General features: G+C 35.6%; 1 protein-coding gene across 1 annotated transcript in view; it reads right to left on the bottom strand.

Annotated features, from left to right (window-relative positions):
• Window positions 1-3,636, bottom strand: part of LOC148940677 (uncharacterized) — a 117,610-nt gene extending 113,974 nt beyond the window's left edge. The window contains exon 1 of the mRNA XM_089104954.1: window positions 3,591-3,636. Coding sequence (XP_088961080.1) covers window positions 3,591-3,630 — 40 coding nt within the window. The 5' untranslated portion in view covers window positions 3,631-3,636. The remainder of the gene's footprint in view (window positions 1-3,590) is intronic.
• Between the last annotated feature and the right edge of the window lie 18,911 nt (window positions 3,637-22,547).

Raw genomic sequence — 22,547 nt, 5'->3', positions numbered from 1 at the left:
CTAGATAATCTTAGAACATGTTCAAAAGAATTTTTGAAGATTGATATAATTTGTTGGAAATCATTTGTATTAAGAAAATCACCAAGGCTATGTTTTAAAAAATCTGTTTCTTTTACAACTTGTGATCTCTGGAAACGTTTATCTTTCAGCACATGGTTTGCGTTTTAAGATATACGTTTCCAGAGATCACAAGTTGTAAAAGAAATAGATTTTTTAAAACATAGCCTTGGAGATTTTCTTAATACAAATGATTTCCAACAAATTATATCAATCTTCAAAAATTCTTTTGAACATTTTCTAAGATTATCTAGGGAAAGACTAAACCGAAAATTTTTGCAGTTAAAAAGAGAACAAGAAAAAAAAACTATCAATGTATAAGCCTAATCATTTCCCAGGCCTTGGGGTGATTAATTTAAGCAAAAAGGAGTTAACCAAAGAACAAAAGGAAATCCTTGAAAGAGATATAAAATTCGGACTTAATCCTAAAAATGTACCGATAGAGGAAATTATTTCAAATATTGAAACAGGGATTCATAAGTTTCCAAAAGATTTAAATAATGTAGATGAGTTAAGACTAGGGGTCGTGAATATTTTAACAAATTTTGGTAGTTATCAAGAAAACGTTAAGAACAAAGATATAAAAGTTTTAAAAGTTTTAAAAAAGATGATTCTCTAATAGATTAGATTAGATAAGGGTTTATTCCAAAAACAACACAACACAAAAAAACAAATGACCTTCCATAAGCTAACGCTTGTTTGGAAGTATTTACCCTCTTAAAATTAACACTATAATAACATACTAGAGAGAAAAAAAGAGAAAAAGAAGAAAGAAAAAAAAAATCCTACACTCACTCGGCTCCTGGTCGCAATAACCAATTATCAATGCTTCTCATACTCCAAAATTTCCCTCCGCCATCCCATAAATAATAAATAAAAAATAAAAAAATATATATATATATATAGGAAATATATAGGAAAAAACGGGTTCCGGGCAAACCTGAGAGTAACTCAACTATACCACCCTTTAAACAAAATCTTATCTATAGAGACAAAGGGTTTTAAGGTCTCGACGGAACTCCCATAAATTCGCTGACCTTTTTAAAGAAACAGGCAAATTATTCCAGACAACTGGCCCCACATGACGTATTGAAAATAGTGATCTAGTACTAGCAACTTGAGGTGTCCGTATATCTATAGAATGACGAGTAGGATAATTGTGTACATCATCACCAGAAATAAATTTAAAACATTTAAAAAACTCTTGGGAACCAAATTAGAAAAATATTTGAACATAAATAACCCATGGTAAAATTTTCCAAGACCTGACACAGGGATAATATTCAACTGTACATATTGGAATCTCACCGAGGTTCTCCGATTATCTCCGGACAACACTCGCAGTGCCATATTTTGTATCACACGTAACTGCTGCAAATGCACTGAAAATGTGCTAGACCATATACTGACGCAATATACTAAATACGGGTGAACTAACGAAAAATAAATCAATCTCAAAACAGAATCCTGGAAAATATTTTTTTACTTTCTCATCATTCCAACATTTCTTGCGATCTTACTATTAATTAAAGAAACAATGATTTTTAAAACTAAGGCATTCATCCACAATAACACCAAGGTATCGTATAGTATTTGTACGCTTAATTACATAATTCTCCATTTGCATATCAACAATCCAAGGGTAAAAATTTGATGATCTACCATACATAATAAAACCTGATTTACTATGGTTTAACGAAAGCTTATTCCCTCTCATCCACTTATCTATACCTAACATACCTCTTCTCATTATCTCTATTAAATCAGATTCAGTCTTTGCTGCGGCAGTAAAATGGGTATCATCTGCAAAACTAGGAATAATCACCCTACAATTAGAATGTGAACTATCTAACAAATCCAAAACAGAAAATCGTAAAGTCGTTAATATAAACCAAGAATAAAAGCGGACCTAAAACAGAACCCGGTGGAACACCATAATCAACCATTCTTTCGCCAGATCTCACATTGGAAATTTCAACGCACTGGGTCGTACCTCTCAAAAAAGTTTAAAACAATTTAAACACATTTCCTCTAATTCCGCAATTTTCAAGGTTCACAATTAAAATTTCATGGTCAACTGAATCGAACGCTTTAACAATATCTAAAAAAATAGACGCCACCTTAAAACCTTGGTCCAAAGCATCATGCACAAACGTTGTCAAAAATAAAACTGCCTGTTCTGTAGACATTCCCTTACGAAAACCGAACTGATTAGAATAGAAGAAGAAAATATTCTCCAAAAACTCAGATACTCTAGAATTAAAAAGTTTTTCAACTAGCCTAGATATAACAGAAAGGAGGGATATCGGTCGATAATGATTAACATTTTTCCTATCATCCCCTTTAAATAAAGGTATTACTCTGGCACTTTTAAGACACTCCGAATATATACCAAATTTAAAACTAGCATTAATCAGGTACAAAATTTGTTGTGATATCAGAGGAAAACTTTACTTGAAAACTTGTGTTGAAATAAAGTCTTACCCGGACGCACTGTTTCGCATACCATTTACCACATCACACAATTCTTGATCAGTAACCGGTTGCAAATACATAGAAACGTCACTACTTTCAGGCGAAAACTGAGTAAAATCACCATCACTTGCATGCTGCTCAACAGACGACGCTAACCGGCTCCCTACACTAGAAAAATGCTCACACATACGTTCAGTAGTTTGGCGAATATTTTCACCATCAACAAGACTACAAACTATTTCTGGCTTATTCGGTTTAATAACAGATTTTATAACATTCCAAGTCTTTCTCGGGTTACCCTTCGCTTTTTTAAAACTATCACTCAGGTAATCTAACTTAGCTTTACGAAGTATACTATTCAACTTATTACTATAAGCTTTATAAATATTTACATCGCTAATATTATTACTTAATGTGGACTTTTTATACAATTGCTGTCGCCTAGCTAGAGAAACTAGAATACCCTTCGTAACCCAAGGCTTTTTCGGCGAATCAAAATATTTATGTTTCTTCCTAACTTGACTACAAGCAACTACCGTATCCTTACTCATCGAATACCAAAGTGTAAATTTATCATTCATGTCCATATCATTACTATATAAAAAATCACAATTTTTTTCTCCAAGCTCATTTTTTAACTTCGGCACATTAATAACAGGAAAACAATTTTTTGGTACTTCAGAACGCTCTGATCTTGGCCGGTTCAAAAGAGAAGGAATAGATACCAACAGACCGAAGTGATCCGAAACGTCGTTTACAATATAACTCATTCAGAAATTGGTATGAACTTCCAATCCCTTGACAATTTAAATGAAAAATATTAAATTCACTTTGACAACTATTAGAACTCAAATCACACAGAAACTTATAACGGGAATCAGGATTAACCTCATGAAAATCACCCACATCAAAATCTTTGTGAAGTACCCCTCTCCCCAAATCATGTAATTTCATCGAATCACTCTCAAGAAAACCCAGCCGTTCCCCACCTAAACTTGACAATCAAAATAATCAATCCGGAAACCGTAATTTTGGAATGTGAAAAATAGTAACCTTACCATACCATGAGTGAAACAACCAAGAACCGAGAAAATCCATACCAACAAGTCCTGAAAGAAAACAAAAGATAAGAAAAACAAGGAACAAAAATAATAACACAAAATGAATCGCCAACATAGGGGATATAAATAACAAAAACAATGAATACATACTAGCACACAAAAAATGAATAAGTTAATGAAGTTAATAATAAACGCAACAACCGCTTATTTTATTTTTCATAACTGACACTAAACAATACTCACACGATTACAAACCAACCGTTCACAAGATTACCATATTATCAAATAGGGACCTATATTAAACTCCTTCTTTACCTCCACCACCGCGTATACCTCTTCCCCTCGCTTGACTACGCTGATGCGCATTGCTATCACTGAGCGGTGAATTAAGCTCCGGGATTATATCACTAGGGTAGAATTTGGCTCGCAAACCATTAGAACGATCAAAATAAAGAAAAGGTGGAAAAGTTTTAGACACCCAAGCAGAAATACCTATATCCTTTAGCTTAGCCTTCTTCTCAAAAAGTCTTTTTCGTGCCTCCCGGACAGAAAGAGGGGCATCATCCCTGATATAAATCTCTTTCAGATTCCTCACAGATTTTCCTTTCAAATTCTTGCTAACTTTTAGTAAATCAATTTTCTTTTCCTGAGAAAAAACATTAACTTTGAAAAATTTTCTGGTCTTTCATGTTTTGTAGCACTGTAAACTTGGGAACCTCACTTACTTCAAGCCCAGACAGACATACTTGCTTAAACGCTTGACTAGCGTCCTCTTTACTGTCACAAGGCAAATTCCAAACAATAATGTTACTGTCAGATACCTGGTATTCACACATCATTAACCGACTTTCCAGATCAATATTATTTTTCTTCAGTGCCATCGCTTCGCTCGTGATAACGCTTATCTGGTTTTTTAGGCTATCAGTTTCGCTTTCAACTGATGCTACACGGGCTTGAACTTCCGTAACCGATGCATGACACTCAAGCTGCGCTTTTTCCACCGATCTAACCCTTTGTTCCAGAGATCCCATACGTCCATCAATAGAGTCTAACTTAGATCCGTTTTCTTTCACGATTGCCAGCATCGTAACAAAATCTTCCGACAACTTTAACAATGGTGACTGGGACTCCTCGCTAGAAGTGGCCGAAACATTGAAAACTGCTCCAGTTCCAGCACGCTGGACTTTACACCGACGTCCCATCTTAGAAATAATTAGACAAGAAACGGCTTATCTCTCTAGGCAACAAATATTTATCCACGGAGCAAATCGAAATTTAGGCCAATAGGTCAGCAGCAATTCCTTTTCGTTAAATGTTCCAAATTGATACGAATAAATATAATTTGAACACTCGATCAAAAGTCAGAAATCAGAATCACAATTCAGAATGGTTTATGGTCGGAATAAACTTGTAACCGTAACTGGATAAACAAATAAGCGGCTGTCGCGTAACAGGTCTTACTCAGTCAAAAGACGATTCATTACTGACGAGCTTGAGCGCTTTCTATCCCACTTACTGAACTGCTGGATATAGGTGGCAGCAAATATCTTCTTAATAGAATTTTATCGACACTGCTGGATTTCTGGCTTCCCAAAGGAGTCGTTTTGGGCTCAAAATAAACTGTTCTATCTGTATTTCGAAACAAAGTCACTTTACCTAAATTACTAATTGTTTTCACTAAAATCTAATCTGGTACAACAATAATGCCATCTATTTAAATGATAACGAAAGCGGATAAGAGCAATACAGTAGTAATCCTAGAAAAAGATGATTATGATAGTAAAATAGAAACAATTCTGAATGATACTTCAACATATAAAAAACTTAACTCAGACCCAACTGAATTGTATGTTAAAAGATTAAGAAAAAATTTAGAAGCCCTTAAAACAAATTGCAGTATTACACCCCAGACGTATTACAATTTTTTTCAGAGGGGATCAGTCAGCCCAAGAATATATGGTTTGCCAAAAATACATAAAACAGATATCCCTTTAAGACTTATAGTTTCAACAACCAATTCACCAACGATAAAAATCGAGAAATGGGTAGCAATGACACTTAAACCTTTATTATATCTCCATGATTCGTGTATAAAAAACTCGGAATTCTTAAAAGATAGACTTATAAGTGTAGAAATATCATAAGAATCTAGATTGTTTAGTTTTGATATAAAATCAATGTATACGTATATTCCTTTTGATAAATCGTTTAGTGTTTTATCCAAAAAACTTGAGGAACATAAAAATGAGATAGAAGAAATATCTCCGGGAATTGAACTGGAAACTATATTAAATTTAGTTAAAATAACTAGCAGGTATACTAATTATTTCACGTTTAGAGATAATTTTTACCATCAAATTAGGGGATTGGCAATGGGAGGGCCTTTTAAGTCCGTTGTTAGCAAATATTTATTCAGAGTATGTAGAAAATTTATCTATTAAAGTCATATTTTTTAAAACCTAAATTTTGGGGCAGATATATCTATGATATTGTAGTTATTTAGAATTATGGAGAATCACAAATTGAAGGTTTTTTGGAATATTCAAATAATCTGGGAGAAGAATTAACTTTTACAATTGAAAAGGAAACAGAGAATAACTTACCGTTTCTAGATATTTTGATTCATAGAAATAATAACGAACTAGCGTTTTCAATTTACCGTAAACCGATTAATAACAACCGTTACTTGTCTTTCGCATCAAATCATCCGATCCAGGTAAAAAGGGGTGTGGTTATTTTTTTAGTTGATAGGGCATTAAAATTAGCATCAACAGAATACATAAGCAATGAACTAATTTTTATTAAGGATATTCTAGTAGGGAATGGCTATCCGAAAAATATGATTTCTCAAATAATTGAAAAAAGGAAAAAAAAATGATGGAACCAGAAATATTAGAAGAAGATGGGTCAAATCAAGAAACAAAGTACATAACTTTGCCTTTTATCTCAATATTGTCACAAAAAATAAGAAGAGAATTAAAAAAACATAATATAAATACAGCATTTAAATCAGGACAAACTACAAGCTCGTTGTTAAATAAAGGGAAAGACAAGGTACCGAGAATTTTGCACAAGGGAGTATACAAAATTCCATGCTCTTGTGGTAAATTTTATGTGGGAAGAACACAACAGATTTTAGAAAATAGGCTACAGCAACACAAGAATGCCATAGATTGATCTCTAAAACAAAATAAAACGCTGGAAAAGTTTGAGTCAGCTGTTGCAGAACATGTTTATAATTTTCCTCGTCACAGTATTTTATTTGATCAAACAAAAATAGTAGATACGTCTGTAGGACTTTTACAAAGCTTCAGGAAAATTATAGAAATAAAAAAGATAATATGTATGTATTTATGTATTTATTTATGACCCATCATACAAAAAGAAAAAGAAGGATGGAGTAGATTCAAACAAAGAAAAGAGAAGAAAATCAAACAATCAAAAGCAAAAACCAATATTAAACATCAAAAATTACATTTTGCCATTCATGGCCAGTTTCCTTACTGCACATATGAGCATTAAGCTCACATAGCTTGACACATGGATCTGATAGGCTATATTTTCTTATAAGGTACGAGTTTCGGGTCCACGGAGGGACTCGCAGTAGAAACTTAGCATATCTAAAAACGCACGCTTCATTCTAAGACGATCAAGTTCACTAAATATTCGGTAAAACGGCACTAAATAAAGAATATGTGGCAGGGCTACACTATTATAAATCCTTGCAAGAAGGGCTCTATTCAAATGGAATTGGGAACTTACAATCGCACCATATGAACGACGAATTTTATTCTCCATATTTTCCAACATTAGTTGCTTATTTTTCTTAAGATTCTTACCAATTGGGAGACCAAGATATGTCAACTTATCACAAGGCTTTACTCCAATACCATTCAAATCTATAGACGCATCAACAACTCTAGTCAAACCTAACTTATTGAAAATCAAAACTTCACATTTTGCTGCGTTTAGGGAAATACACTACTGCAAAAAACCATTTGGTAAAGCAACGAAAGATGAAAAATCTGCTTATAAGACACATTTTGAAAATGAAGGGCACAAATACCATCACAGTCCATTTATTTTTTCTTTTTAAGCTTTCGTATACAGTCACTCGAATTTTTGGTACTAACTACAAAGGCGCTTGGTCCGGGACTAAATAGTCGATCGTTTAGTTCATTTTCAAATTTCTCACATTGTTTAGCATCAGGTTCAGTAAAATGATTCATAAAATACTAATACCATTGTATCTCACTGATAGTAGCTATATCTTCCCTAGTTTTATTATTAGCCGAAAGAGTCTTCCATAACTTATTTGGGTCATTTGATATCGATTCGGCAACTACAACACTTTGAGCAACTCGGTGAGATTTGAGTTCCTTCTGAAAACGCCGCTTTGTAAATAGCCGCAAGGTATTAACAATTCCATTGCTAGGTTTTTCACACTCATTCCACAAACGTAGCCAGAACTTTGAGGATTGACATGCGGCTTTAAGGCTTTCGTTTCTAGACCATCCAAACCTCTGAGTGCCCGGTCTACACTTTCTTATAGGGACAGCGTACATCTCAGCTATTTTTAGAGCATGGGTAATCTGTGCACAGTAAAAATTCAGCTCAATCCGTATCGCAGACTGGTCCATCCCAGGCTGCCGCTGAAGGAGCTGAAACCGAACTCAAATTTTATCCAATATGCGGTCGCACTCCACTTGGAAGATATCCTTAACAATCTTATCCTAACATTTAAGATGAAAAAATTTTGGCTTTCTTTTACCAAGTTCAGAAGAATGAATACCACTTCTGGGAATTGAGAGGGATAGTGAGATATGATAACTATAGTCACCTCAAGACCGACTTCAATCGTTAGATCTGAATTGGGAGGAGGGAGAAATACCGCATGGTCAAGTTTAGACGTACTTCCAGAAAAGGAGATAAACGTATAATTTTTGTTTTTCGGAATGACCGTGTAGTCGGTCGGCAAAATAGAAAGAAAAGTCTCAGTTCTTACACTTGAATTCTGGAGTAAGTCACAATTAAAGTCTCAAATAAGCATATCCTTTCTATTCATCTTTTTTATCTTTTTAACAATTTGGCTACTTTTCTGCAAGCAATAGCAAATTTTCTTTCAGAAGCTACATCTCTGTAATTTGATGGAAGATAGAGATTAACTATAATAAGATCATCAACTGTTATGACAAGATTGTAATCACACATTTCAATCAGTCCTGATTGGCAAGTTGTCAAGACGGCTAGACCGCCGCTTGGCCTTCCTTTTGCTTTAAGTCTTTTAGCTGGGGATAAATGTACTGTTACACTAGAAGAAAGGCACAAAAGCTGAGAGTTCATATCAGTCAAAAAGTGCTCCTGTAAACAAATCACGCTGTAAGATTCACATAGTTTCTCCAAAGCTGGTAGTTTATCAAGAACCCACACCATTAATATTCCACGACATAATGTATAGAAGTCTTTCAGTAGTCATTCCAAGGAGTGGGATCTGTTCTACTCTGAGCTTGATTTCCGATTATCTGGGCAGGATACTGAATAGCATGAGTGACCTGAGACTTTGCATACAACACAACGTTTTTTCTGCATGCACGGCTGCTCCTTAGTACTTTTATGGTCATTACTTGCGCACTGAGAACATATCTCGGCATTAGGACAATTGGCCGCTATATGGCCTATAAGTTGGCATTTGTAGCAACGGCGTGGTAAGAAGTGAAATTCATCAACACGCAAACGTTCAAAACCGTTCTTCGGAGGATCTTTCATGCTTGCTTCCAAAGCGTCTTTTGACTGGAAGTAAAGTCTGAATGTCCGGGACTTACTGATCTGTTCAGCTTTTTCACATGTTGGGATCAGATTAGCTACATCTGCCGCCCCAAACTCCTTTGGAACAAAACGCACAATTCCAGAAAACCTCTTCGATTTTACGCTGGTTTCTAGTGAACTATTTCCTATTTTCATGGCATTTGCAATCTTTTCAGCCGAATCCTTTGACTTGACCATTACTTTCAATTCGTCTTTATTTCTCTTCAACTCAACTGTATCATCACTTAGCTTTCCACATGTTGACAGAATAAAGTCCTTAAGGGCATCTGGCGTTTCAAGGGACTTGGGAGGGTTTTTCACTACGACTGAGAAGGGCAAAGGAGTAGAAGGCTGCTTCAAAGTAATAGTTGGACACGCTATCGGCGCCTGTTTTGTCTGTTCCGTGACGCTATCTAGTTTTCTACACATCTGGTTTACTTTAGTTGTGATACATGCACCAACTGCATCGGCGCACTGGGGTACTTCCTCAGGCTAATTAATGACAAATTTCGGCAAAATTTTCTTATCTTTAGAACACCGATGGACAGCCTTTGCTAAATCCAGCACATTTTCAGAATCCTTGTTAGCTGTTCGCATTCTGTCATCGTATCCCAATCTCTCGTAGAAAGTCCACAGTATTTTTTTGCTTCAAGAATAGACTCACGGGTGAAGAACTTTACCGCTCTATTAACATAAACGTCTGTTTTCAAACGACACGCTAATGATCGGGAAATATAGTTCAATAGCGGATTCCACACAAGATCAGCATTGCTGCATTCATCCATTTAACTGATATAAGTCCAAATTCGAGCTTGTTATAATTTATTAGCCCGAGCAATATTTTCAATCGTATGTCCAAAATCAAAGTCCATATCCAAGCCAATAATTATCAGTTTTTGTATAAATCTCCTCACTAACCAGGTATCGACAATATATAAGTATGTCAGGATTATACGCCACTAATCCCTATTGCCAAATGTTATTTTGTTCACTTACTGAATTATTAGATGAAGGGGAATTTAGGATCAATTCAGTTTATAATAGTTTAATTAAAAAGCAGGTAAGATTTTGAACCAGTACTGATTTTAATAGTAGTTCTGAAACGAAAGATGACCTTGCGAACAAAGGTCAGAATGGGTTAAATACTGAGAAAAGTAAACGAACTGCAGCTGAGCTTGCAAGCCAACGAATCCGTTCAATTTATAATTCAAACATTTGTTGATGAACTTGTGAGATTTAATTAGGGGTTATAGGCCGGGGGTTAGCTGACCTTTATTGTTTTGGCTTCAGTATAAATATATTCTTCATTTTTTGATAGATTTCCATTTATATACTGTGAGGAGGGGAGTTTGAATCATTATGGACATTCGATTTTGTTTATACACCAGTGAATGGAAGTGTTTATTTAATATGTGAGTTTTGTTTCCTATTTATTTATATTTTTTCTTTTGTTGTTGTTTTTTTCGCTCTTTATGTGTTTAATATGTTTTTATTTTGATGTAAGTTAAGGTTTTTAAAAAGAACGTTTTTTTTCATGTTTTTCTTTTCTTTTTTTCCGTTGAGAAAGGCTCCCGGACGTGGGGCCGAAATATACGGAGTATGTTTGTTTAATTAAGTGTTTATTTTATTGTATTCACTGCTTTATAAAAATAAAAACCCGTTTTTCTTGTTTAATTTTTCTTAAATGGAAAAGCAGTGTGGTCTAAGAAATTATTTTTTGAATGAAAATATGTAAAAAAAAAAAAAAAAGGGAATATTGCCACGGGTGTCTGAATTGACATGGTGTATCGCGAATCAATGAGTGGAAGCATAATTTTAACAAGAAATGTTTTTAAAATGTCTTGGAGGTGATGATGTGATGTCAGAGGGTGCCATTGAGCAGTAATAGTGTGGCATTGTGGCATTAATTAATTCGAGTATCACACTCTAGCAATTAAATGCCGAGTTACGCTGTTCGAGTAAAAACACTGTTTAATTTAGATTCACTACCTTATTTTTGGAGTGAAACAGTTGAAAATGTCCTAGGGGGGTGATGAGGGGTGGTGCCACGGGGATGACTGATGGGGAGGTGTGTAATGCCAAGATGGTGTGAATTGACAAGGTGTATCACATAGGGATGGGTTGGGAAAACTTGAATCACCGGATTGCGGCATAGTTTTTAACAAGAAATGTCTTAAAAATGTCTTAGGAATGCTAAAGTGGGGTTTCAGAGGGTTTCACAGAGCGACAATAGTGTTGGCATTGTGGCATGAATTGCCTTGAGTAACATGTTCTAGCAATGAAATGTCGAGTTCCCGCTGTTCAAAAACAAAGAACATTGTTTAATTTAGATTATTGAGCTTATTTCCGGAATGAGAAGGTTGAAAATGTCCTAGAGGAGGGATGAGTGGGCGATTGCTCGTGGAAGCCGGAGGGGAAGGCGCGTAATGTCATGGTGGTGTGGAGTGTTTTGTGGAGCATCATGAATAACTTGGCTTTTGAAAAACAAGAATCAATGGGTTGAAGCATAATTTTTAACAAGAAATGTTTTAAAAATGTCTTAGGAATAATGAAGTGGGTGTCAGAGGGTGACGCAGAGTGGTAGTAGTTTGGTAGTGTGGCATTAATTGCCATGGGTGCATCATGTTGATGGTGGATTGCTAAGACATAAATCAATGGATTTTAAAGCTTATTTTTATTACGAACATATCTGTAAATGTCTTTGGAATAATGAATGTGCCAGAGGGTACCATATGCCATTCAGAGTTTGCCAGGGTGGCATGCATTGCGTTGGACTAGCACACTCTAGAGCTTAAAGATAAGGAGGGAGGTGTTAAAAGAATTTTTTCTGGAGAGGGGGAATGAAATCTAACACCCCCAAAGAAACGATGCAATTTCGCTAAAAGCTCTCAATATGACTCGAATTTAACTCTGATATCAACTCCGCCCTCTGGAAATGATTGCTAGGAGGTGGGATATTTTGTCATGACAGTGTGAAATATTCATAGTCTTGGCTCAAAGGAACAAGGCATTTTCATTAAAAGCACTCAGAAACACCTCAATATGGCTTAAATTTAACTTTAATAGTAGCCATATCCCCTGGTATTGCATGCTAGGACCCCCGACCTCCTATAATACAAGGTTCTTTTTGCATATATTACGATAAGCCTTTTTTCACGTTTTGTTTGTTTGTCATGTTTTTAACTACTTTTTTTCTGTGTTTTTAATATTGTTTGTAAATTTGTTTGAAATAATATAGCTGTTATTTGCAAAGTCTGTGTTTTTAAGACTTATTGTTTAGGATGAATCTTCAATACCTAATCGTTTACACAATTTAAGCCTTTTTAATTCCCATATCGCCTTTATTACTAAATGAGCAGGTGATAACTCATAATTAGTAATCGATTTTACACCTGGCCAGGAGAAGATTGACATGAGCCTGGAATCCCAGCAGATGTGTTATGGAATTGACAGAGGTGTGTCTTGTGATGTCACGGGAATGTGTTATTTCTTGAAAGTATTGAGTAGGACACAATATTGGGAATGGCTTGCTTGTCCTCTTGCTTGGAGCACTGTTCCATTGTAAGGGAATTGACCTTTCGAGTCCTAGCGAGGAAAAAGAACCAAAGAATAAAAAAAGGAAACGTTTTGAACGTTTAGGGCAAAACAAAATGCAAAAAAAGGTATTAAGCGACAGTGATGCGCGCCGTCATTACATAAAAGTGTGAGCTGACCTTACATAAAGTTTGCGCCGTTATTAAGTTAAAAGAAAGAAAAAAAATCGCTATGAACAATTCGCGCGAAAAAATAAATAAAATACCAAAAAAGTATTACGTGACAGTGATGGTTGCGCAATCATTACGTGACCTCACATAAGTTGTGTGCTATCGTTAAGTTACAAGTGGGGATTCCCCATGGGTCCTAACGTTAGGTTACATAAAATTGTGTCATCCATATTAGTCCTGACCGTTTAAAACGGGGTGGGTTGTGTGATGTCATTGGAGTCCAGAGGGGTGTGTCCTGGGAGTCTTGCCAACTGTGTTCCCTTTAATAGGACCGGTGAATGTATTGCACAGGTACGACGGCTTGAGGTGCAGCTCCACTTATCTGAGTTCTTAAAATACAATGTTTATTCTCTATTATTGCTACTTGTCTATTATCCGAATCATACTCCAATTAATCATACTGAAACATCTTGGAATCTTGCCTGGGTGGGAATCTTGCCGGGGCATGTCATGATGGCACAGGGCTGTTGTGACGTCAGAGGGCTCCGTTTAAAATCCCATGTTAATATTCATATGGCTGTCACAGAAATCCAATGTTAATTTCCCTATGGATCTTGCAAAAATCCTGTATTAATGTCCTATTATTACTTCTTGTTAAATATCCTGTCCATACTCAAGGATAATCGATAAAATGGTGCTTGCTAGGGGGAAACTAAATCCCATGTAAATTTCCCTATCTGACCGTTTCAATGTGAGGGTGTGTCGTGTGACGTCAGAGGGCTCTCACAGAAAACCAATGTTTATTTTCCTATGTGACCATATAAAGCGTGAGGGTGTGTCGTGACGTCAGAGGGCGGGAATCTCGCCTGGAAACGGGGCTCACATGGAAATCTGGCCTGGGCTATCATGACGTCAGAGGGCACACCGTCAGATTCCGGGGAAGGCATTTCGTCCGACCTGAAATGCCCCACTACTTCAGTGATCTTTCTTCTAGCAACAACTAAGAAATTCTACCTTTTTTTAGATGGGAGTTTAAAATCTCTACAGTAGGGTTGTCTGATATCCTGGATATAATGGTGGGATTTTTATTAAGATAACTTTGTGGGGGCATTTCCCCCTTTTTTGAAAATCAGACCAATTTTTCTTATGTATTATTTGTCATTGAAATTCCTATTTTTAGAGTTTTGGTTACTAATGGGTGGATTCACAACTTACTTACAATTTGCTGTAGCGAACTGTTTGATAGACTTTCGTCTCTTTTAAGTAAGTTTCTGTTTAGACTTCATTTTTTTTATTGCTTCATCTTTTTTGGGATAATTCTTCCAATTTATGTGTATAGCTCAACTATTGCTGATATAGCAGTCTGCTTCATTTTGCTACATTTTCAATATCCATTTCTGTGTTGACAACTCTGAAAAAGCGAGTTTTACTTAGCACAGTAATTAAGTATTGATTGAAATTATGACTGGAAAATATACTGGAAGACCTTCATAAATTGTATTTAAGATCAGAAATTGTGACAGGATAAAGAAGGGGTAGGATACTGCTTATTATAAATAAAAGATATTGGTTATTTTAATTAAAAGTGAAAAAATCCTCCTAATATTTGACATAAAAAGACCTTAAAGTAAAGCAGAAAACATATGGCAATGTCTTTGGATTTCCCATTTCTTGGAACGAAACCAAAAACATTGAAGTCATCAACATTAAGCTTTTTCAAGGCTTGAACTTTAAAGGTCCTCATATAGTCGTCCTTCCAATTTCTCCATAGAACCAGGTTGAATGTAAAAGAATTTGAAAGTGATATGAAAAGCTCTTTCTATAACTTAATTATAGACCTTATTGAAGAGGAGTATTAAAAGGACAAAAAAATTAAATGCAGAAAAGTGGCTTCCTTTAATAAATATTTGAAAACCTTCTTGATTTATTGATCTTCGTGTCCGTTGTTATCTTTCATAAGAGGAAGACTCTCGTAAAGAAGTTTACTTTTTATAAAGCCTGTCAGATCATTCCTTAAAGTACTTCTCGGAAATACTCTTCAGAAGTTGGGTATTGTAGTTCAAAGGGCGTTCTGCAGCACTATTTATCGAAGTGGTATTTAAAAGCTATCCTATTGGACGAAACACTTAACAGTCCATTGATGCAAATTAGCCTAGGTAAATTTGATGTAGGAAAAGTAACATTAATGGTTACAAACTGCTGCAATTTTGCAGGTATAAGAATTTAGTTATAACCAACACAGTATTAGGTCATAAAATGGCCAATAAGTTAACAAGGCATTCCCAGGATGTTAAGAAAGCTAACCTTATTGGTTATTTTATTATAAACCGAAGAATGGCAGGATCCATACAAGATAATAGGGTGCTGTTATTGATTTTAAAAGTAAAAATCACCATCTAGCAACGTCTAGGTTTAATCTAATGCTGAAATCCAGAAAGGATAGCTACCTTCCGGAAGGCTATGACGTTGATAGACTCCAGGATGAAAACCTCAGAGAAACTTTCCAGGAACAGTTGAATACTAAAGAGTAGAGCTTAAAGTTTGACAGTGTATAGGATAGATGGAAGAATTTTAGGAAAATGATTTGTGAAGTCGCTGATGATTAAGGAAGAAAGTTGGAAACACGGCTAGTAATACTAGGGAAAATGTTTTATGTTCAATATAGAGAACGAGGGGTTTGTACAAGAATTATAAGAGGGATTTATCATCTGAAAATAAGAGGAATGTAAAGAAAGTGAAGAAAGCCTTAAAATATGAATTAAAGAGGTGTGAAGTAAATGCTATAGATAAAATTCTGAAGATCTTGAAGCTACAGCTAGACTTCAAAATAGTAAAATAAGTGCTGGCATGTTAATAAACTGAGAGGCAATAGTCGATTTGGACTTGTCTCAGTTAAAGACAGGAATGGGTCCTTAATCAAACAGTTCGTGGTAACGTACTGTAAGTAAGGATCGACCCGGATCAATAGTAACCAAAACTCTAAAAACGAAATTTTGATATTAGTAGATGCCTCAAAAGTATCGGATTTTTATGCTGATTTCAAATATATAAGTTTCATCAAGTTTAGCTCTCCCCATCAAAAGTTACGGGCCTGAAAAAATTGGTCTTATTTTTGAAAAAAGGAGTAAACACCCCCTAAAAGTGATGTAATCTTAATAAAAATCAGACCATCATATTCAGCGTATCAGGAAACCCAACTATAGAGGTTTCAAGCTCCTATTTGCAAAAATATGGAGTGTTGTATTTTTTGTCAAAAGAAAGATCAGTAGAGATGCCTTATTGAATACAAGGGGGAGTCCATATATGGGCATAGAACCACGTGGTTAATGGGGTCAATGACCTCTTTCTCCAGGTCGATTTATTTGATGTTTCTATGTGCAATAACTCCGGGGCGAAGGTTGCACATGCGCATTGAATTCTAACGGGAACAATGTTATTGATTGCGTAATCGAGGGGGAAGTGAATTTCCGAGAACTTGATTGCGTAATCGAAGGGGAAATGGATTTCCGAGAACTTGATTGCGTAATCGAAGGGGAAATGGATTTCCGAGAACTTGATTGCGTAATCGATCGCGAATGTCATGGTGTCCGGAAATAGTATTTGTTATTGTTATTCGAGCCAAATGTTGTTGTCGTTCGAAGCAAAGTTAATGACACTTCCTTCCTGTTCGAGGCAGATGTTATGATCCGGAAATAGTATTTGTTATTGTTATTCGAGCCAGATGTTATGAGGTTCCCGGAAACAGTTAATTAATGTCTGACAGATGACGTCAAGTTAATTAATGTCCTTGCATTTCCAAAGAGAATTGTCACCGAGAAACAGTTAGATCACACATGATGTCATGATTGATTGATTGGCAAAGAAGGGGAATTAATTTGTTGTTCTATAGAGAATTGATTCACGAAAGGGAAATTAATTTGTTGTTTCTAACAAGAGAATCGTTTCCGAGCAGACGTATTGATCTTAGCGCGCGAAAAGGTTTCCAAATAATTTGAAATGCATTGGCACAGAGATGCCAAACAAAAGGAACATGCCGAAATTCCGTTTAGGGTTAATTTTGGCGAAACCGTTTTAGCTATTTTATGGAACTATTTCGGCGAAACAGCTAGAGACATTTTAAAAGGTGATTTTTGAAGAGATTTTGGAAGAGGTTTTGAGTGTGGTCGTTATAATACACAAGTTGTATTTTAACAGTGTTGTGAGGTCCTCTACCCCAACCCCCAAGGCGTCACCTTCCCCCCCCCAACCCCCCAGGGCGCCCCCGGGCCTCAAAGGCCCCCCCAGACCCCCCAAGGCCCACCCAGACCCCCAAAGGCCATCCCCGGGCCCCCCAAAGGCCCATCGGCTCCCGAAAGACCAAAGGAATCCCAAAGGCCCTCCACCAATCCCCAACTGTCCCCCAAGCCCTCCAGGGCCCTCTCTGGGCCTCCAAGGCCCTCCCTGGTCCCCCAATTTCCTCCCACTGCACCCAAGGCCCTCCCTGTGCCCCCAAGGCCCTCCCCCGGCCCCCCAAAGGCCCCCCAAGGTCTCAAAGGGCCTCCGGAGCCCCCAAAGGCCCACCCAGACCCCCAAAGGCAATCCCCGGGCCACCCAAAGGCCCACCCCAAGCTCCCAAAGGCCCTCCCTCGGTCCCCAAAGGCCCACCCAGACCCCCAAATGCCTTCCCCCCGCACCCAAAGGGCCACCGGACTCCCAAAGGACCAACGGGGTCCCAAAGGCCCACCACCGGTCCCCAAATGTCCCCCAGACCCCCAAAGGCCCATCCCGGGCACCCAAAGGGCCCCCCGACCCCAAAAAGGCCCTCCCTGTGCCCCAAAGGTCCGCCCCCGGTCCCCAAAGGCCCATCGAGCTCCCAAAGGACCAACGGTATCCCAAAGGCCCTCCACCGGTCCCCAAATGTCCCCTAGGCACCCAAAGGCCAACCCGGGGCCCCCACGGTCCGCCCCAGGTCCCCAACGGCCCATCGAGCTTCCCACGGCCCACCGGGGGCCCAACGGCCCACCTCGACTCCCCCCCGGCACCTCGCGCTCCCACAGGACCCACAGGGTCCCCAAGGCCCTCCCCCGGGCCCCAAAAGGCCCCCAGGCCCCCAAAGGCCCTCCACCGGCCCCCAACTGCCCCCCAAGCTCCCAAAGGATCACCGGCGCCCCCCCCTGCCCCCCACCCTCCCACCGGCTCACCGCCGCTCCCCCACGCCCACCCACACACCCCCAGGCCATCACCGGTCTCCCCACAGGAATTATTTCCAGACCTTCATTTGTTGGGATTTTAAAATGTATGATTCTGTTTTCTAAAATCATAGGCTAAAATGCCTCAAACTGTTTCCCCCAAAGATACACATACACAGAGACACCCACACAGAGACACACACAGAGACAAACACACAGAGACACACACACAGAGACAAACATACAGAGACACACTCACAGAGACACACACACAGAGAAACATGAACAGAGACACAAACACACAGAGACACACACAGGCTCTGGTTTAAATTGTCACAGTTAAATTTTCTTGATTTTTCAAAGTTCATTTTGAATTTCTTTAGTTGAAATGCAAGAGTTGGAATATTTCAGTAGTGTTTGGTTCTGGTTTAACTTGTCACAGTTACATTTTCTTGATTTTTCAAAGTTCATTTTGAATTTCTTTTGTTGAAATGCAAGAGTTGGAATATTTCAGTAGTGTTTGGTCGTGGTTTACCTTGTCACAATTACATTTTCTTGATTTTTCAACGCTCATTTTGAATTTCTTTTGTTGAAATGCAAGAGTTGGAATATTTCAGTAGCGTTCGGTTGTGGTTTAACTTGTCGCAGTTACATTTTCTTGATTTTTCAAAGTTCATTTTGAATTTCTTTGGTTGAAATGCAAGAGTCAGAATATTTCAGTAGTGTTTGGTTGAGGTTTACCCTGTCACTTTTACATTTCATTTATAATTCAATTTAAATTTGAATTCAAGTCTTATAAATTCAAGATTTTGAATATTTAAGTATGGTTTGGTAGTGGTTTAACTGGTCAAAGTTCCATTTTATGAATTTTTAAATGTTCATTTGAATTTATTACGTTTTAATGCAATGGCTTGAATATTTCAGTAGTGTTTGGTAGTGGTTTACCTTCACAGTTAAATTTTCTTGATTTTTAAAATTTAATTTTGAATTTCTTTAGTTGAAATGCAAGAGTTGGAATATTTCAGTGGTGTGTGGTTATGGTTTACCTTGTCAAAGTTACATATTAATGGTTTTTCAAAGCTCATTTTGAATTTCTTTCATTGAAGTGAAATAATTGGACTATTTCAATAGTGTTTGGTTGTGGTTTACATTGTCACAGTTAAATTTTATTTATTTTTCATAGTTCATTTTGAATTTATTTCTATGAAATGCAAGAGTTGGAATATTTCATTAGTGTTTGGTTGTGGTTTACCTTGTCACAGTTACATTTTCTTGATTTTTCAAAGTTCATTTCGAATTTATTTCGTTGAAATGCAATAGTTGGAATATTTAAGTGGTGTTTGGTTCTGGTTTACCTTGTCACAGTTACATTTTCATGATTTTTCAAAGTTCATTTTGAATTTCATTCGTTGAAGTGTAAGAGTTGGAATATTTCAGTAGTGTTTGGATGTGGTTTAACTTGTCACAGTTAAATTTTCTTGATTTTTCAAAGTTCATTTTGAATTTCTTTGTTGAAATGCAAGAGTTGGAATATTTCAGTAGTGTTTGGTTGTGGTTTACCTTGTCACAGTTACATTTTCTTGATTTTTCAAAGTTCATTTTGAATTTCTTTGGTTGAAATGCAAGAGTTGGAATATTTCAGTAGTGTTTGGTTGTGGATTACATTGTCATAGTTACATTTTCTTGATTATTCATAGTTATTTTTAAATTTCTTTCATTTAAATGCAAGAGTTTGAAAATTTCAGTATCGTTAGGGTGTGGTAGAACTTGTCAGTGATAAATGAACTAGATTTTTCATATTTCATTTTGAATTTCTACCGTTTAAATGCAAGAGTTTGAATATTTCAGTAGTGTTTGGTTGTGGTTTACATTGTCACAGTTACATTTTCTAGATTTTTCAAAGTTCATTTTGAGTTTCTTTCGTTGAAATGCAAGTGATGGAATATTTCAGTAGTGATTGGTCGTGCTTTAACTTGTCACAGTTAAAGTTTCATGATTTTAAAAAGTTCATTTCTAATTTACTGATTTTACAAGAATGAGTTTTACTATTTAATTAGCGTTCGGTTGTGGTTTAAATTGTCACAGTTAAATTTTCTTGATTTTTCAAAGTTCATTTTTAATTTATTTGTTGAAATGCAGGAGTTGGTATATTTCAGTAGTGTTTGGTAGTGGTTTACCTTGGCACAGTTACATTTTCTTGATTTTTAAAAGTTCATTTTTAATTTATTTCGTTTAAAAGCAAGAGTTGGAATGTTTAAGTAGTTTTTTGATATTGATTACATGGTCACAATTAAATTTTAGTTATTTTAAAAAGGTCATTTTCAATACTTTCCTTTAAATTCAAAAGTTTGTATATTTCAGCAGTGTTTGGTTTTGGTTTACCTTGTCACATTTACATTTTATATATTTTTAATTTCTCATTTTTAAGTTCTTTAGTTTAAGATCACTAGTTTTAATATTTCAGTTGAGTTTGCTTGTTGTTTACCTTGTCAAAGTTTAATTTTCTTGTTTTTTATAAGTTCATTTTGAATTTCTTTCTTTTAAATGAAAGAGTTGGACTCTTTCAGTAGTGTTTGGTTGTTGTTTACCTTGTCACAGTTACATTTTCATGATTTTTAAAATCTCATTTTGTATATCTGTCGTTGAAAAGCAAGAGTTGGAATATTTCAGTAGTGTTTGGTTATGGTTTACCATGTCATAGTTACATTTTCTAGATTATTAAATGTTCATTTTGAATTTCTTCGAATGAAATTCAAAAGTTTGACTATTACAGTTGTGTTTGGTTTTGTTTTACCTTGTCAGAGTTACATTTTCTTGATTTTTCAAACTTAAATTTGAATGTATTTCGTTGAAATGAATGAGTTGGAATATTTCAGTTGTGTTTGGTTATTGTTAAAATTTTCACATTTACAATTTACCAATTTGTCAAAGTTTAGTTTGAATTTCTTTCTTTTAAGTGCAAGAGTTGGAATTTTTCAGTAGTGTATGGTAGTGGTTTACCTTGTAACAATTAAATTTTCTTGTTTTTTATAATTTCATTTTTAATATCTTAATTTTAAATGAAATATATTTAATATGTCAGTATATATTGTTGTTGTTTTAAAATGTAAAAGTTACATTATCTATATTTATCAAAATTAAGTTTGAATTTCTTTCTTTGAAATGAAATATATGGAATATTTCAGTAGTGTTTGGTGATGGTTTACCTTGTCAGAGTTACATTTTCTTTATTTTTCAAAGTTAATTTTGAATTTCTTTCGTTGAAAAACAAGAGATGGAATATTTCAGTAGTGTATGATAGTGGTTTACCTTGTCAAAGTTACAATGTCATGATTTTTAAAAGTTTATTTTGAATTTATTTCTTTGAAATGAAATAGTTGGAATATTTCAGTAGAGTTTTGTTGTGGTTTACCTTGTCACAGTTACATTTTCTTGATTTTTCAAACTTCATTTTTAATTTCTTTCGCTGGAATTCAAGAGTTTGAATATTTCAGTAGGTTTTGGTTGTGGTTTACCTTGTAAAATTTACATTTTCTAGATTGTTCAATGTTCATTTTGAATTTCTTTATTTGAAATTCAATAGTTTTAATATTTCAGTTGTGTTTGGTTATGGTTTAAATTGTCAAAAGTACATTTTCAAGATTTTTATATTTTACTTCTTGAATTTCTGTCGATTCAAATCATGAGTTGTATTATATAAGCAGCTTTTTGTTATGGTTGACATTTCAACTAGTAATTTTCTTTTTTTTTAGTATTTATTTTTAATTTATGTCGTTTAAATTAACGATTTTGACTATTTAAGCAGTGTTTGGTTGTGTTTTAAATTGTCACAGGTCACAATTAATGATTTTTAATTGTCACTTTTTAATGTATGTCGCTGAAATTCAATTGTTTGAATATTTCAGTAGAGATCTGTTGTGATATTCATTGTCACAGTTACATTTTATTAATTATTAAAATTTAATTTTGAATTTCTTTATTTTAAATTAAATAGTTTGACTATTTCATTAGTGTTTGGTCGTGGTTTACCTTGTCACAGTTAAATTTTCTTTATTTTTCAATGTTAATTTTGAATTTATTTCGTTGTATATCAAGAGATGGAATATTTCAGTAGTGTTTGCTTGTGGTTTAACTTGTCACATTTACATTTTCTTGATTTTTCAAAGTTCATTTTGAATTTATTTCATTTGAAATGCAAGAGTTGGAATATTTCAGAAGTGTTTGGTTTTGGTTTACATTGTAAAAGTTACATTTTCTTGATTTTTCAAAGTTCATTT

This window comes from Artemia sp. Qi Xiang Cuo, chromosome 19 (assembly GCF_049724085.1).
Source record: "Artemia sp. Qi Xiang Cuo chromosome 19, ASM4972408v1, whole genome shotgun sequence".
Lineage (NCBI taxonomy): Eukaryota > Metazoa > Arthropoda > Branchiopoda > Anostraca > Artemiidae > Artemia > Artemia sp. Qi Xiang Cuo.
Note: the sequence above shows the minus strand (reverse complement) of the source record. Positions and strands in the feature narration are given on the sequence as shown.